Source organism: Manis pentadactyla, chromosome 8 (assembly GCF_030020395.1).
Source record: "Manis pentadactyla isolate mManPen7 chromosome 8, mManPen7.hap1, whole genome shotgun sequence".
Classification (NCBI taxonomy): Eukaryota; Metazoa; Chordata; class Mammalia; order Pholidota; family Manidae; genus Manis; species Manis pentadactyla.
This window is the reverse complement of record NC_080026.1, coordinates 121,994,098-122,012,702: the sequence shown is the minus strand read 5'-3', so window position 1 is coordinate 122,012,702 and position 18,605 is coordinate 121,994,098. Positions and strand designations below refer to the sequence as shown.

General features: G+C 46.6%; 1 protein-coding gene across 1 annotated transcript in view; it reads right to left on the bottom strand.

The window, feature by feature from the left end:
* RBM20 (RNA binding motif protein 20) overlaps nucleotides 1–18,605 on the bottom strand; it is a 177,334-nt gene that overhangs the window by 39,975 nt on the left and 118,754 nt on the right. The window contains exons 4-7 of the mRNA XM_057505391.1: nucleotides 9,984–11,070; nucleotides 8,434–8,495; nucleotides 6,247–6,338; nucleotides 5,811–5,908 (exon numbers count right to left, since the gene is read on the bottom strand). Of these exons, the coding sequence (XP_057361374.1) occupies nucleotides 5,811–5,908; nucleotides 6,247–6,338; nucleotides 8,434–8,495; nucleotides 9,984–11,070 (1,339 nt within the window). The remainder of the gene's footprint in view (nucleotides 1–5,810; nucleotides 5,909–6,246; nucleotides 6,339–8,433; nucleotides 8,496–9,983; nucleotides 11,071–18,605) is intronic.

Genomic DNA, 18,605 nt, shown 5'->3' with positions numbered 1-18,605 from the left:
CTTTCTTGCAACTTTTCAGTAAGTCTGAATAATACTTAAAATTAAAAGTTACCAAAGACACATTTTAAAAGATGTGGTCTGAGGCAGAAGAGTAGATGTGTTCAGAGAGAATATAAGACCTCACTAACTTGGACTTCTGGTGTGAAGTGTTGATGGGCACCGCTAACAGCCCAGCCTCTGTTCTGCCTGCTGAGTTCCCGGGAGGCACACAGGCAACTGGTACATTTGAAGCTTTCTAGCCCAAGGTCAAATCCCCAAGAGGGCTAAGGTGTCAGGCGTTGTAACCAAAGCCCTAATTACTAGCCTACATGGACAGTCTTCTCTTCCCAGTCAGGGGGTAGCAGGCTAGCACTGACTTGGAATGTCCCACATGTGATTGGGGACCTGAACTGTATATTTTCACATGCTGGGGTCATGCATTTAAAACCGGAGGCTGCTTCTAATGGTTTATGTGACTGGGTCCCAGACCTCTCAACACACCCAAAAATCTTTTATAGATGGGCAGAAATGTGAAAGGAGCAAACAGATGTGTGTGTAGGAAGATTCTGAGACCTTTGGATGCCTTCTGATGCAGGTGGGAACAGGCTTCACAGATGAGTTCCAAGAACAGGCCCAGTGCAACTAACTCCCAGAGTTACAATAAAAATGTGGCTTACGGCAATGGCCTGTGAGAGAGAGTACTATCTCTCAACGTGCTCCCTAGAGCTACAAAGTGTAGATTTCATCTCCAATAAACAATTTTTGTGCTCCAGTTTGACCTCCTTTAGGTGTGACCTAATTTCACGTGGTACACAGTCTGGTTTTTGTGCTAACCACACCTGAGGACAGACACAGCAAATGTTTATTCCTTGTGCTGTTGATTTTGAACACATTATGCAGACAGCAAATGAGCATGGATTCCATAGATATGGATCTTGGCTTAACTTGAAGGATAGATGCAGATGTCTTCATCAACACTTCCAAATACTTGATAAAGCATATTAGCTTTGACTTAAAGTAAATCCACTTTTATTGGTGCCAGACTTGCCTGCGGGTCTTGGGTAGTTCACCTACACAAGCAACTTCAACATCCCTACAAATTTTAGAGCCACGAAATATTAAAAGTGGGAGGTCATCTGGCCCACATCCATCACTGTATGCAGACACAGATGTCTGAAAGAAGTTAAGGAACTTAATCTGTTGGCAATTAAATGGTGGATTTGTGATCACAACTGCAATCTCACTGAAAAATTAATCAATCACAGACTTGCTAATTAAGGTAAATACATACATAGATGGTGCTACAGCATAAAATAGGGATTTATATTCAGATGTGGAAAGATGTCAATTAAATATGTATTGAGAATTTATGCTGAACTAAAAAGAACCAGATTATGTGGTGTTATCTGATTTTTGTAAAAAATATACTTTTTCTAATGAAACATGCACACGTACACTGGCTAGAGGTATATAGCTGTAACAAAAGACATTTACCTGCAGTTTTCTCTGCAGGATTGGATTTTTTGTTTTTATATTTCTGTTACTGTTTGAAGTCTTTACAACATGTTTTATACTACTTTCTCAACAAGAAAAAATAATTAGGATTTGTAAAAGAAAAGAAAAATAAATAAATAAAACCCACCCAGGGCTCCTGTTTCCCTACTCTTTGTTCTCTTTGAAAATACACAAGGAGGCCCCCTGCCAAGGAGACAAGAACAATAGCAGAGCTGGAATGGTGGAGGAGGGAGTGGGCAGCATTCAGCCACATCCATTACTACTCTTCATTCTCTGGAAGCCTGGAGACGGGAGTGCTCTGAGCCATGGGCCGGGAAGCCGGAGCAGTCAGACAGCAGATGTTCCAGAAACAGCCATCAATCTGAGGCACAACCTATAACTTAACCCTCTGGCCTTCCACAAACATTTATGTTTCCCTGTACCTCAGTTTCCTCATTTACACAGGTTTTGTAGTGTGCAGGGTCTTGGTGAGAAAGAAACCGTTAATGGGGCCAGGGAGGCCCATCAGGAGCACCAGCACTAAATAACCTCCAAGGCAGTTTTACGGGACAATCAGTAGGCAAAGAGCGTCTTGGGCAGACAACACGAAAACTATTTACAGTCTGAGAAGGCCCCCAGGGCCCCTTCCAGAAACCTGATCACTCTGTTCATGATGAGGCAGGCAGCCAGGGATGAAGTGCCTCAGCTCCATCAGATGGCAGATGCTTAAGTGAAAGTGAACACCCCTCTCCTGGGACCCTGGGGTGGAAGGGGAGGGGAGGGGCAGGGTAACACAAATCACTCCCCACCAGCAAACACAGCTCACAGTGTCAGTTCAGTGTCCCATCTCTGTCAACAGTAAACGTGGAAACAAAAGGCTCACACTCCGACAGAGTTGACACAAGTATAAATTCAGCCACACTGGGCTTGGTGGAGGTAGTAGATGGGTTTTGTGGTCCTTTTAGATTTTGTAGCAGTTCAGAGACCTTCTGGAGGTTCATTCCCAGAGCCCCATGTTGCTTTGTTCTCCTGCTTAAAAACGGAATTTTAGAAACTGCAACTACTCTTTGCTCCACAAACGATACTGATACTATAATGGCAAAGTCCTGGCTGGTTCTGGTTTTACTCAACAAAAATGTGTTTTATGAAAAGATGTATGTAAGTGGAATTGGACAGAAAAAACCTGGGCAGGGAACCAGAAAGCACTTCTGGAGGAAAATTCACAGGTTCTCTATGGGGGCTGGGAGGCAGCTAATGGAGGAATTTCACTGTCATTAAGGATTTCTTTTGTGTTTGTTCACAAAATACAAAAATTACATAAGCAATAAAAACAACAGAAACACATATGCAAAAGAAGGTCACTGGGCACTCATCTTTGCCAACGGAGCAATCACCCCTTTATGTATTTGTTTATTTTCGGAGGTCAGCATTTGCAGGGAGAAAAAAAAAAATCACCAGTTTCTCTGAGGGACCCCCCTGCTGCTGAAGGAGCCTGGCAAAGTATCTTTTGGTAGCAGATTAATCAGCTCTTAAATTCTCAGCTTGTCTTCAAATGTCAGTATTTTGTAGTTTCAATAATATTTTGTATTTTATTTTCCTAAAAAGAAACATACCAGAGTTCAATTCTGCTTGCCAGGAATGGCGAACGAGGGGACTAGAACGTGGCAGAAGGATGAGGCCACCGAGTCGCTGAGGAAATAGGGGCTGACTGGGGCAGGCTTCATCCGTGGGGGGCTCATGTGACCGACAAGACCTCACTGAGTTTATAATAACAATAAAAGTAGGTGATGCCTCTCCCCTCCCCCACAGGGTCTGCACAAAATGCCTTCTAATGTCTGAGATTATCTTAGAAGATGCTGTCATGATGTAGATGAATTCAGGTGCCGGTTTCACTGGCCTATTCACCTTGCTCCATGGCTGATGGCTGGCTGACGCCTGAGACGTCCCTGTCACCCCCAAGACAGCCTTGGATCCTGCTAAGCAGCTTGTGGGGTGGCGGTGGGGCGAACTGAGGGAGATAAAGAAAAAATCATCGCAAGAGAAGAGCAGCAGGGCTTAGTGGTTAAAAGTGAGACCTCTAGAGAAGGCTGCTTTATTTCAAATCCCAGTGCCAACACTTACCAGCTGCATGACCTCAGGCAAGGCACTTAGTCTCTCTATGCCTCAGTTTTCCCACCTCACAGGACTGTCTGGAGGACTGAATGAACTAATACAAAGAAAAATGCTAAGAACCTATTCAGCACTATATAAATGTTAACTATTGTTTTCAGCATCACCTGACTGTGTTTTGGGCTCTCTGTCTCCTGCTGGCTGCCCATGCAGGGAGCTAAATGTTTCTTGTGTGGCTTCTCCAGCCAGATGAGCTCCCCATCTCCAGGCATTTGGACTCAGAGCTTTTGAATATTAACACAAATTATCAGACTGCAGGACCAGTTTCCCCACAATGGCTTAAGAGTACTTATTATTTAGTAATGATCTTGACTATCACTACTTATTCACTGCACAGTTCACAAGCATTGTCACATTTGTGGTCCCATTTGATCCTCACAAGGGCAGGATGACCCTGTTCCACCCTAAGCCTCTCTCCCCCACGCTGGCTCTGACCACTGCATCAGGAGACAAGTTGCAAGGTTACATACCATGTTCTAAGATTTGAGGTATAATCAAATGATCAATTACACAGCTGGGGAAAACCCAGTCATTTACCTTCAGAAGTCATTATTAGGGTAGTTACTATCCCCATTATAGGAAACACAGCTTCAGAGAAGTGAAGTGCCTTGCCTGAGGCCACTTGGCTGTGGTGCTCTAGACTAGGACTTGAACTTAAGTCTCTTGGCTCCACATCCACAGGAAAGGTCCTCTGGTTCTCTGCTCAGTGCCAGAGAGCAGGGTTGAGGCACAGGACAGATGCAGAGCTGTCCTGTCCTTGCTGCTTCTCAAGCCACTCAGCCCTCTCCCCTGCATAGAAGGCCTCAGCTGGCATCAGCTCTCTTTCCCATGCACAGACTGCTGAACCACCTGCCACCCAAACCAGCCTCCCCTGTCTCAGTCACAGTCCCCTTCCCCGCAGTGCCAGGACCTTGGAGCAGGGCTGGGGGCATAGTCCGCACACACGGCCCACAGTGTGGGGAAAAAGGCCCTGGCGTGGGAAGTGCTGGAGACTGGGACACAAGGTCATGTAATCAGGTGTCTGACCTCAAAGACAAATGACAGGCCTCCCTCCTTTCCTCTCCTGGGACTGATGGTGCAATGCCCTAAACATGAGAAGGCAGACAGAGAAACCACAAAATTCTCTTTCCACCAAAACGTGTGTGGGCTTCCAGCCAGGGACTCTGTCTTGAAGCACTTCTCTGATTTAACATTACAAATAAACAGACACAAGCATATAGAAATCCCTGTCCAGGCAGGCCTCCCTTCTCATGGTGAACCTCCTCGCCTCCCACTGACTCATCCCTCAGGGCCCACATCACTCAGCTTGCCCTTCCCAGGTTGCACATCTATGTCTCTGCACGTGGAGGGGACAGCACGTGGGGCTGCTCTCGAGTGCTTATGCTTGCTTGTTGCATGGGAAGAGAGAAAGAGGCAGCAGCTGCTCACATTACAAACTGAAAAAAAAACCAGGCACAGCACACACACAGAGCCGTGTGCCCTCTAGCAGGATTCAGCCAAGCGTTTGTTTTAGCGTGGGTTTTGCAGCTCCCACCGCCTTCCGAGCTCCCAGAGGAGAAGAGAGGAGGCTTAGCTCCAGGGGGAAGAAGGCTGCACACAGTGGGTAAAAAGAAAAGCCAAAGAGGGAAAGAGAGAAGGATGAAGCTTTAGGGCTTTGGGGGACTCAAATGTACACTGTAGGGAGAGAAGAAGGCAAACACAGCTAAAAATAAAAGAAGTATTAAACAGACGCAACCATTTCCCCAAGGGGCTGACAGATACCATCCATGCACGGTCCTTACTTCCAAACAAATTTTCTCTTTCTAGTCTAAGTTTTGGAATTACCCTCTCATAGGAAATGGTCCACTTCAATAAAATATTAAAACATCTTAAACACACACACACACAAAAGCTCAAACTTTTTTTCTAAACTAGTGCCAAATGTTAGAAAGTCTGTGAGTGCTTTCAATTTTAATAGTTTATGTCAACTTTTTTATCCGTGTGTTTCAGTGCTAGCTGACTGAAATGACTCTTGATCTCTGCCCAGGAACACAGCTTCCTGCACTGAACAAAGCCACATCTGCACCAGCTTCATCCCAGCCTCCTCCAGCAAAGCCGGCATAGTAGGTGATAACAAATGCTGGGGTGATGACAGTGACTGGCAACGGAGACAACACTTGTGTACTCACATTTGTCCCCAGGGAGGCTGAAGGAAATGCAGGATTTGTCTGAGCAAATGATCTTGCTGGAATGGCTGCATATGATGTTCCAAGATTTGAGGCATAATCTAAATGATAAATTACGCAAACTGGATGAAAATCTAGTCTTTTACGTTACCTTCAAAAGTCATGAGGATGTAAGTCAGAAGAGAAAAGTGAAACTTTCCTCCTAACACGGATCAGTGATCAGCATGGTTATAAATCTGGACCCATTGATAAGCAGCAAGGCTTTATGTCAAAAACAGCTCAGACAGCAGGCCCAAGGCAGGTTAGCCACCTTGGGATCCATTTGTTTTATAGATAAATAAGGAGGGTACATCAGGGAAGCTTGGTTATCAAAGATAAGACACATGCCTTTGGGAAGCTGGTCTCTGCTTTGAGCTGCTGACCCGGAGGCCTTACTCACCTTCATTTCCAGCAGGGTTATAAATGGCTGTGCTGTTGGGAGAGGCACACAGTGTTCCCTCTGCTGAACTGAGTATACACCGGGCACCAGCGCTGGAGGTGGGAAGAAGGGTAGCCAACAGCCCAATAAGTGAAACAAAGCATTCACCAAATGACCCAGAAGTTCCACTCCTAGGCATAGACCCCAAATAGTTGAAAACAGATGTTCAAACAAAAACTTGTATTCAAATATTCATAGTAGCACTATTCACAGTAGCCTTAAGGTAGAAACAACCAAAAATAGATCTGAAGATAAATGGATATTGACAGACTCATACAATGGAATATTACTCAGCCATAAAAAAGATTGTATATGCTACAACATGGATGAACCTTGAAAATATTTTGCCAAGTGAAAAAAGCCAGTAACAAACACCACATGTTGAATGCTTCCATTTATATGAAATGTCCAGAAAAGGCAAATTGTAGAGATAGAAAGCAGATTAGTGGTTGCCAAGGGTCAGGGAGAAAGGAGGAATGGGGATGTCTAATGTAACAGGCATGGGACTTTCCTGGGGTAATGAGAATGTCCAGGAACTAGATAATGGTAATATTTGCAAACCTTGTAAATGTGCTAAACATCACTGAATTCCACTCTTGAAACTGATTAAACTATACTTATCATGGTGAACATTTAGTAATATGTGTCAAATCACTATGTTGTACACCTGAAACCAATATAATATTGCATACCAAATACATTTCAATTTAAAATAAATAAATAAGCAAATCACAAAGGCATTGGGGAAGGGGGGAATGTTTAGAAAGTCAGTAATGAAGAAAGGTGAACTGAGAAAAGACACCACAAAGCCACACCAGCACCTTCTCCATCTCGCATTTATATTCCCAGCAGGGTTATAAACAATGAAAACAAAAATGAAAATAAAACAAAATAGTTAAAATAGTCTTATGTGAATAGACTATAAAAAAAGAGACAGCCCGAAAAGGAAGACTTTTTAAAAATTACTTCTGAAACTGTGGTAAAATACACATAACACAAACTTACCATCTTAACCATTTCCAAGTGTATAGTTCCATTAAACACTAATTCCCCATTTCCCTCCCTCCAACCCCTGGCACCCACCATTCTACTACTCTGTCTCTGTGAATCTGAATATTCTAGGGACCTTCTCTAAGTGGGTCATCGAGTGACCAGCTTATTTCACTTAACATACTGCCTTCAAGGTTCACCCATGGTGTCACATATGTCAGAAATCCTTTCCTTTTTAAGGCTGAATGATACCGTGTGGATACACCACCTTTTGTTCACCTGTTCATCTGGCATAGACAATTGGGTTGCTTCCACCTGTTGGTTTCTGTGAGTAAGAAGGGGAGGGCTCTTGAATGTGCTCATTTCAAAACACTTAAAACAGTCCTCTGTTCTACAAGTTGGGCCATGTGCCCCCCCCCTCTGTCTGGAACTTTGTAGCCCTTGCTTAGTGGTCTGTGGGGGTCCACCCTTAACCTTTCCCCTTCTATTCCCAGCACAGCAGCCAGGGTCCTGTTCAGTGAACCCAGAGCACATGGCTGCTTTGCTCAACCCTCCAATCCCCCAGTCTTCAACCGGCCTCAGAGCTAAGCAAAGTTCTCACAGCATGCCCCAGGGCTGAGGATCTGGCCCTGGCACTTCCTGGACTCCTCAGCCCAGCACCCTTCTCTAGTCACACTGATGTTGCCTGAACATCTCAGGGCCACACCAGGGCCCCTAAAGCTGCTGTTCCCTCTGCTGGGAATGGATGTCCCCTAGACAGGCAAGGCTCATACCATCCCCTGCAGAGGTGTCCTCGCTGAGGACTTTCCCTGACCACCCTATTTAAAATGCAAAGAGCAGCCCCTGCAAGTGTAACACACACACACACACACACACACACACACACACACACACACACACACACACTTCCTGGAGCCTGCCCTGATGTTTTCTGCTTACCATTTACCACCAGGGATGCTATGTCATTCACTTGTCCATTTTCTTTATCATCTGTGTCCCCTCCCCCTGCCAGTTAAGCCTAAATTCCTTGAAGACAGAGACTTTGCCTGTTCTGTCCCCCTCTGTTGCCCCAGCTCCTAGAACTGAAAGTGACATGCCATAGGTGCTCAATGGACATTTGTTGAGCATTTGCACAGACCTGTTCTGGACAGCACTTACTTTTCAGAGAAGACCAGGCATTTCTGAGCATGTAGCTTCCCTTTCACATGCAGCTCCCAGTCCTAGGCCAGAAGGAAAGATCAACAACTGAAGGAGAACTGAGTCTGTGAGAAGGCTTCCCCAGCCAGGAAGGGAGCTCGGAGCACCCTGAGACTGGACCTGCCCTGCCAACACGTCTCTCACCCCTGATCCTCTCCTTTCCGGGCCCCTCCCCAGCGCTGCCTTCCCATCCAGCCTTCATTCCATTGGCCAACCAGCAAATCCCATGCCCAGCTGGGATGGGAGCGCAGATCCACAAGTCCGATTCCTGTGGGCACCTTAGTTGCACCACACCTCCCTCCTGCCACTCCCTCCCTGCCCCCCAGAGAGACACCCCCATTTCTATATCCACTTGGGAGGATCTAGCCAGTGGACTCACACTGAGTCACAAATCCTTGGAAAGGGCTCCATCCCCTCCCGGTGTCAGTCAGCCCCCTCCCGAGCCTGGAGGTGACAGAGTGTGTCCCAGCGGGGTGACAGGGATACACTTGTCTGATGTGACCCCAGCAGAGTGAACAATATGCTTTGTGACCCCCATTAAGCACTAAGCAGGGGTCGTTATGCTCTGCAGATGGGATGAAAGATGAGGGCGTACAGCCCTGTGCTTAAGATGTTCATGCTCTGGGAAGGTCAGACCCATATAGGAACCCTCCACTCTGCCACTTCCTAGCTACGGGGCACTGCAAGTCGTTTCATCTCTCTGGACCTTGTTTTCTCATCTGCAAAACGAGACTAATAATATTCTCTACCCCGCAGAGTTACTGCTGACATACAGAGAGGGTCTAAAATGTTAGCTGCTGCAATTGTTATTACTTTGGAATATTTCACTGCATCAGCAACACATTTTGGGGAAAATTATACTATGCTTACAGAAGCCCAAAGCATTTTACAACACTGGGAAGGTGTCATGAGGCTCTATCTCCATTCTGCAGATGGGAAAGCTGAGGCCTTGCATAATAATTTGCCTGTCTCACCTGAGAATTACTCTCTTGTCCCTAATCCAATATTTCACTAGCTTTTTCCCTCCTTTATTTAAAACTATGTATGTACTCCAAGAACAGTAGCTTCTCGGCATACCACAGAGGAGAAATCCTCCTCAAAGAGGCAGGAGGCTCCAACTGCTGAGTCCCTTACCTGTAACCCAAGTGGGGTCACCTGACCCCCCCCACTCAGCCACATCTTTCTCCTCTATAAGCACGGGTAAGAATCTCTTACTTGCCTTAAAGCAAGGGACTGGCCCTGATACATTTCTGAAGAGCATTTTGGCTCTAATACCTATAATTTTACTTTTTTATTTTTCCTATTTACATTTTTCATAATGATACCTAATACCTTTCCTAATGCCTAGAATTCTGACCCTACAATTTTAATCAAGGGTGCTGATGGCAAAATTCTGTTACCCAAGCTCCACATGTCCTAGCTCCTCACTCATGAGTAACAAGAGTGGGTTGTGGTGTCAAGCCCATCCAGGCTCCAGCAGTCGCTCCCAGCCAGGGTCTCGGACGACTCACCTTCAAATCAAACACCTTCTTGTCGCAGATGCTACAGATGTGTGGCAGGTGAAGGGGAGCCACACCGTGAAAGTCATTCAGCTCATGAGCCTGCAGGGGCCGCACGGACAGCATGGCCTGCTCCTCCTTGGCCCGCCGCCGGGCACTGCTGAAACCCTGTCTGCTGTTGTTTAGCCGACCCCCAAAGGAAGGAGGGGTCCTGTCTGGGGTGGGCTCCTCAGGGTCATACAGCTCATAGGGCTGGCTGGGGACTGGAGGCCACAGGTTAGGGCCTGCTGTAAGATCAGGCTTGCTTTGGCCAGAGAGTCCGTGGGGGCTCTCCCATTGGCCGTTTGGACCCTGCAGCAGAGGACCTACCTCTCCTTTCATGCCCACGGCCTGCTCAGCCACAAATCCACCTGCCACATGTGACCCTTGGGAGTTGGGTCCGTAGAAGTCCTTGGGAAAGGCAGCTTGGCCATCCTGCCCTGAATGGCTATAGTGCCCTTCATAGGTCATGTTGCCCGAGGTAGAGACGGAGGCTGGCAGGAAGCTGGGCTGACCGTCCGTTTCAGAGCCATACGCCTGGCCGGAGCCAGCTTTGCCATAGTCGTAGAATCCTGCTGCAGCAGGAGCAGGCCCGCTCTTGCCAATGCCCAAGAGGACTGCAGGTTGGGCAGCAGTTTGAGGTATGACCCCGCTGAAAGGATGCATCACCATGGCATTAGTGGGCTGGCTGGGAAGGCTCACAGAGGGTCCTGGGCCTCGTGTCTGGCTGGTGGGCGAGAAGGCAATTGCATTCGAGGGAAATCGGGCACTGGGCATGGTTGCAGCATGTTGGGGCACCCCGGTATGACTGTGGGGGGCACTGATCACAGACGGATGCCTCAGCGGGTTGAAGAGGGGCTGAGACATGGCCACTTTGGAGAGGACTTGGTTCAGGACCGTGGCAGCCGCTGTGTTATTGGTGACAGCCGTCTGTGCCAGCTTCAGCCGGTGGAGGGTAAGCTGGGCTTGCAGTTGAGCCAGTTGGAGGCTGGCAGGTGAAGGAAGCAGAGGGTTTGGGTTACTGACCGAGAACGGGTTCTTGTCCAGGAGCTTGGCCGCACTGCAGGAAGACAAAGGTCTAGATACAAACTGGTTTTCACGAAGGGGGCCCAAGGGCTCTTTCTTTGCCTATCATGTACCCCACTCCACCCTGCATATAAACAAGACCCGCCCACATAGGACTGACATATAAGTGAGTCTGCAAAAATCTGTACTCATGCATACATGTCAATTAAAGAAAAACTCCAACAGAGAAATTATTTTCTGACAGAATATTCAATTTTACTGGTAATCAAAGAGATACAAGCTAAAACCATTAGAAGCAAATATTTGCCTAGCAAAACAGCAAATTTTTTTTAGCAACTGGTGAGATAAAGCTGAATGAACACAAAAGCATGATAGTCTAAACTCTTGCAACTTTGTTAAAAGGTAGTCTGGTGATATGCACTCATTATAGTCACACTCTTTGACCCAGTAATTCAGGATAGATAATTCTACAAATCTATCCTAAGAAAATGAGCTGAAATGCACACAAAATTTGATGCCCAAAGACATTTAATAACACCACATGATTTAAGAGCCCAAAGTGAAAATTACTAATATCAACTAACTTCAGGGAAGGCAAGCTTTAAACAGAGTAAACTGTAATATATCTACACAATGACATGTTAAATAACAATTCACTACTGGTATAAATTTCTACATTATGTAATATTTAAGACAAACAAGTGTGCCCTGTACCAGGCTCAAAATAAGAGACTTTCCAACACACTAAATCTCCCTTGGGTATCTGCTCCGCCCATCCACACCTCACACCCCCATCATTGTCAACTGTAGACACTATCTTGAATTTGGTAAGGACATTGTTTACCCAAAAAAAATTGGTGACATGAGAAAAACCTATGTACACTAATGTTAAGTGAAAAAAGCAGACTTCAAAATTGCATACAGAGAGAATTGTGCATATAATTTGTGCCAAACACATTTTGATCTTTATCCTCATTTCACATCCAAAAGCAATGAGGATCTTCTCCCTTGAATCTAGTCTCAAACCCAGCTAGCAGTAAGGAATAACCAAAAAAATTACAAGTATTGAATCAGAATTCAATGTCACAGGCAGTGATGGGCTCCCAGAGAATCTTACTGCAGACAGAGGTGTTCTGTCTGACATGTGCTTTTCATATGACCTCTGTTGGTTGGTTATGGTCATTTCTGGACCAGGAACAAGGATACCTGGTCTGGAAAGAAGACAGACTGTCCCAGAAAGCTGCATATGTGGTTTATTGTCAGGGTACTTTGTAAATCCATTAACTTCCCCTCTGGGGAGTGGGTGTAATTAGGAAATACATTTGGGACATTAATGAACTGGAATTCCCAGGACATGTTAATGGAAAGAATGGGATTGTGCATTTGAAATTGGGATTACCATTGGGACAACCCAGGCTATACATTCAACATGCCTATAGAAGTGTGGGGCAGAAGTTGCAAAGCTGGGACACTTCAGACAAGGCCTCCACTGTCAAGGGCTCTAGAGTAAAAGTCTGATGATGATGAAACAAATTAGAGAGACACTGGGGGGTAGATAAGGAAAAAAGGGGAGGCATGGAAATTGTGTAGCACATCACAGCATTCCCACTTTGGAGACACTGTGAGGAAAGAGCTTCTGCTTAGGTAGGTGCTTTGCATTGGCCTGAGAGAATGGGAGGCAGGGAGGAGGTGTAGAGGTAATGGGGAGGAAGATGAGCAGGAGAGATTCTGACATTTACTGCAAAACTACCATGTGACCAGTACTTAGCCTGTGGTGCCCCTTTTGATCTCTCCATCAGTCCTATGGGATAGGACATTTTCACCCTAATTTTTCAGGGCAAGAACCTAAAGCTCAGAGAGATTAGGTGGCCCACTTATGAACACTCACTGCTGGTGAGTACAGATGCCAGATTCAAACCCCACCCAGGCTCCGAGAAGAAGGCGGACAGGTGGTTGAGTATGCAGCTTCTCAGCTTTCTCTGAATACCTCTTCATGGGCTGCTTCACTATTCAGTTTGAAGTCAGTTCTCAGAACATTAGACACACCCACATTCAAATACAAGTATGAAACACATTTCAGAGCCAGATAAAAATGACTTTGGCTTACTCTCTCCTGTTCTGTGAGAAAGCAAGAATTTCTTATAAGTCATTAAGGAGACACTACCAACACCCAGCCAGCAGTTCCGCTGTGCTCCAGGGACAGAACAGGCTGGCTGCATTTTAAGATATTGGGGGGCTGGGGAGGTCAAGGTTAAAGATAGTTGCAGCCCTTTTCTCTTCTGGGTAGTTGTGCTGGTTGCAGCCAAGCCTTGGTGGCCCCCGTGTGGCCCAGACACAAGTCATGGCAGCACCAGAGCTGGGGAGGTGCTAATTGTCTACCTAGGCAAGAATATGAAAGGAAGAGGGGATGGTCAAGAGTCTGATGATAGATTTTTACTTGTATAGTATTAAGTAACTGAGCTTTAGAAGAGCAATTAAGCTTAACTCAAAACCCTGCCCACACAGGGCCAATGCTTCCTCCCAGGTTTGTCTACAACACAGCCTGTCCTTGCTAACAGGTGATAATGAGGTGCCAACTTGGTTTCCATGACCAGACTAAGACAAGGTTGGTTTTGTTTTCCCACAGAAGTCAGCTGTATTTTCTTAAACTGTGTTCTAGGCTGCAGCGAGCTCTTGCTGGAGATTCCCCTTTGCCTCTGAAAAGACATGCGAGGAAGAGCTGTCTTTCCAACAAGGAAAGCCAACCTGGCTGGGTATTTGTAGGTCAGCCATGCAGAATGAATGCTTTTCTGAGTATGGCACAAGTGACCAACCTTTCCCCATTCAGATCCAACATGAAATAAGATTAACTAGATTTTCTTTCCAACTGCCACTTTGCATAGTAAATTCTATTGCCCCCAACTTGTATCGACCTTGCATGGAAGTGATTTCACATGAATTGTCAGAGCTAGATACTGTCTTTGAACCAAAAACCTGTAGATAAAGAGGAAAAGACACATGAGCCTATTAAAAAAAAAGGGGCCTAAGATTCTTAGCCTAGAAGAATTAATAACCCAAAATTTAGGTGCATATAGTGATATTTCTGAGCCAAAAATTGGGGCATATGATCTGACAACTCCAGGGCCAGAACTGCTGTCACCCTCCTGTCTCCCCACCACCTCAGCTTGTCAGTGTTGCATCAGCACATCCTGCCTTGTGTTAAAAATGATTGCGTATGTGTCTTTCTCCCTCCACTAGACATAAGCTCCAGGAGGGAAGGCTGCACTCCGGGAGAGTCTCTCATTTCCCCAGCACACTGCTTCATGCGTGGTGGGAGCTCAGTAACTGCTGAGAATAGAGTAAAGAAGGAGGATGATGGACGCGGCTTATCAGAACGTGGTGGCTTTAAGATGTGGGCCCCTCTTCTGAGAATATACATTTCTGTGGATCAAGGCCCTTAAACATTCAAAAAGGACAATAAACCTACCTAGAAAGCAAATGGATTTTACTGTTATATGGTGCTTAAACCGCAATCTCGTGGAGTCACTAGCCCTCTGGTTGGAAGACCACCTACAATTCCCCATCCCAAAGCAGGAGTCGCAATACCCTCTTCTCCCTGGCCCAGTCTCTGTTTTGAAACTGAATGGCCAATTCCTGTGGCAGGCTGAGTGGCATCCCCCCAACAAAGAGATCCACATCCTAACCCCAGAACTTGTGAATGTTACCGTACATGGTAAAGGACACTTAGCAGATGTCATTAAATTAAGGATGGTGAGATGCAGAGATTATCCTGGGTTATCTAGGTAGGCCCAATGTAGTCACAAGAGTCCCTATAAAATGGAGGCAGGAGGATCAGAGTCAGAGAGAAAAGATACAAGCATGGAAGCAGAGGTCGGAGAGGAGAGAAGATGTTAGGTGGCTGGCTTTGAAGGACCATGAGTCAAGAAAATGCAGGTGGTCTCCAGAAACTCAGAAGGCAAGGAAACGGGTTTTTGCCTAGAGCTTCAGAAGGAACCAGCTCTGCTGACACCCTGGCTTTGGCCCGTGAGACTGACTGTGGATTTCAGACCTCCAGAGCCATAGGATAAGAAGCTTGTGTTGTAAGCCACTACATTTGTGTAATATGTCACGGAAGCAATAGGAGACCAATGCAATTCACAAGAAAGGAAATGCAGGAAAGGATTCCACTCTAGAAGGCAGTGATGGGCATGGGCACACGGCTGGACCTTGTGGTAAAAATTCTGCCCCCAGAGGTCCTTGGGAGCACAGACCATCTGACCCGTTGTCTAAAGACCCTCTGGGAACTTAGCCAGGACCCAGAAAAACCCACAGGTCTCTTGATTTTCAAAGTCAACTTTCTTTACCCAATTGGGGCACCAGCAACCTGGGAAAGCTAAGTGCAGACCCTTAGGGATCAACTAATTCACCCCCCTTGCGGGCAAAGACAGTGGTGCCCAAGCCACACAGCAGGGTGGCAGTAAAACCTAAATGAGAACCAAGGGTGCCTGATGGAACAGCTTTGTCTCCAAAGCCTTCACTAAGCTCCAGAACTATCCATTTCATCACCAAATCATCTGCCCATATTTATCTGTGATCCTCCCCTCCATTCCAAGAGACACTGACTGCCTTCAGTCTGCAAGGCACTCACTGAGCATCAGGGAGGTATAAAGACGCAGGTCCCCTCGGAGGCCCCATATGTGCTAATGGTGACAAAGGGATGCCCCGTGTCTGGGAGCTGGTGGGGGGCAAGGTCCTAGGCACCGGGCCGTGTCCTCTCTGCCCCCAGCCTGGGTGTGGCAGTGAGTCTGCAGGGCTCTGGCTGGGATGGTCAGCAGCACCATGAGTCATGTGACCGGGGCACTGGGAACAGAGCTGGGATACCCATCACTCCACACTGCTGCCTGAGTGGGCCAGTCCTCTATGGGGCCCACTGCCCCAGGCCTGAGGCTTCCTTCCTGAGCCAGGAATTGCTACAAAGAATTAACAGTGCATAATTACATTAGAAACTCTGGTTCCCTGCTCATTTAGAAAGCGGTGTATATGTGTGTGTGTGTGTGTGTGTGTGTTTTCATGAAAACAGCATTTCTCTCAAGTTTTGAAAATATAACACAAAGAAGAACTAGTTGCATTTATAATGCTGGAGGATTTTGTAGACCCAGATGAAAACTCTTTCTAATGGTTTAATTCCATAGTGTGAAAGGATGTGCAATCCTGTATCCACCAGGGCAGAGAGAGCCCAATAGCTGTCCCAGCTTGATAATGCTCATTATTTGTCCCAAAGCTCCTTCACATTTTATTCTAAGTCCCAAGCAGGATGCAATAATGGAGTAGTATTTGGGCACAAGGAGTATGGCAATGTCCTTCCTTGGTTCAGGGTGCTGACTTTTTCAGGGTGCTGATTTTGTGACCTAATTCACCTGGTTCAGAAAGGAAGAGAGAGCACTTGAGACAGGCTGAGGCTGTGGGGCCGCAGCTTTGAAGCTGCCAAAGGGGCCAAAGGAGCATTCACAAGCTTGTTCATTCAGCCCACGTGGATTGGGCATCTATTATATGCCAGGTGACATTGCCAGGTGGGAGGGACACCGAGCTGGAGAAAGAGAAACCTTCCCAAGATGGCAGGGAGACAGGTCAACACTGAGAGTAATGAATGTCTGACTGAGGTAAGCCCAGAACAGCAGGGCGCGGGAGGAAGTGGTTCAAGCTGCAGATGTGTTAGAGAAACATGACAAACCAGAGAAAAGGGCTGTGCCTGAACTCTGAACAAAGAGTTGTGAACATTCTGGACTGATTACTCTACCTACAGATGAAAAGATGCATCAGCTGTTGGTGAAAGGCAGCTGCAGGGTGAACCTTGGTCAGAGACCTGGGCTTCCCTTTGTCTGTTGTGTGATGAGGGTAAGTCGCTTTATTTTTCTGACCCTCAGAATTTTCTTATCCATAAATTGGGAATGGTAGTCTTCCTCCTAGGTGATGCAGACCTGGCCAGTTGCAGCCCCCTGGCCACCATGATTGGCTCCGGGATGGACACACCCTGACATTTTATTGAAGCAATCAGGAGAGAGGTACTGTTTTGTCATGCCTGGACTGGTAAAGCGGTTGAATTTAAGCCACCACTTAAGGAGAGCCTGCTGGACATTAAAACCAACCCAAAGATATTACCTGGAGACAGGGACACGGACAGTTTCTGGATGACCTCACAGGGACATCTTGAGCCAGCTACCCCTGGATCTGCTTGGACTTTTCTGTCCATGAACCAATGCATTTCCTTTACTAGCTTAATAAAAATAATGTAATAAGAAAGCCAACCTACTTGAACAACCTGCATGTAATTCAAATGGTTGCCCTCTACAGCCCCCTGCCACTCTTTATCTTCTCTGTAGAGTGGACTGACTCTCAGCTGGAGCTAAGGGGTCACTACAGGGGGAACTCCGGCAGGCACTTTGGTGTATCTGCTGACCATGGAAACGTGCTTCTTGGAGGTTTGGGAAACATGATGCTTGTCCACCCCGGGTGGAGTAAGAACCCCATACCATGGCCATGAGGCCAAAGTGTAAGTGGGGTGCAGGTAGAGCCCCCACAAGGGTGTGGGCTGCATGACAACCTTTTACAGGTTCAGAGATCCAGCTCTGGCCACTCAGGTGCTCCTGTGAGCAGGGGGATATAATGCCTTAGGCCTCAGAGTAGGGCTTTGGGGGGCTTCTAATCAACTGAGACACCTGTCCTACCTCAGCACCTAACAGGCCATTTTCGCCACATTAAGCAGTGGCTCTACTTATCCCCCTAGAACGAGGGGATCTGTATTAAAGATACAATTGTTCTCTAGTCTTCTCTCACTTCGAGGCAAGGGGAGTGTATAGTGAGTGCCCAGTGGGCTGTGAGCTGCAGGAGTCAGGCCTCCTGGCTTCCATTCCTAACTCAGTGCTTGTCAGCTGTGTCACAGTGGACACCAGACTTGAGGTCCCTAAACCTCAGTGTCCTCATTTACAAGAAAGCACAGTCTTTTCTCATTTACTTATGAGGGTTCATGTGCGGTTAAGGAAGTAAAGAGCTGTCAGAATGCTCTGCAAACTGCTAGGTGCCATATAGATACAAGTGTGTGGCACTGGCTGGAAGATTATTGAAAAGAGAACATTTTCTGTGTGATCACAATACACCCTCCCCTTTCAGAAAACATCCTTCTACAGAGGAAGCGGTATTTATTATTTACATCCTTGGTGATAATCACATTGCCCTCAGGATTCAGGGCAGAATGAGTTAAAATCAGTTCAGCCATATTTATGGAGCACCAGACAGCTCTGCAGCCAGGCACTGGGACAGGACTGAGACGCAGCATGGTCAGGGGCTAAGGTTTCAAACTTTGTATCCACCTGGGGGTGAATTCCAGTTCGCCATTTGTGAGCTGGGAACTGTAGGCAACAACTACTCCTCTCGGCCTCAGGGATCTCATCGTTAAAGCAGGGCTGGCTGTATCTAAGCTCTAGGCTCATTCTGAGAGTTCAATGACAGGGCATCCGTAAATTGGTCCACACAGCTCCTGGCACACAGCAATCGTTCACTGAACAAATGCAGCAGTGACCATTGCTTTACTAG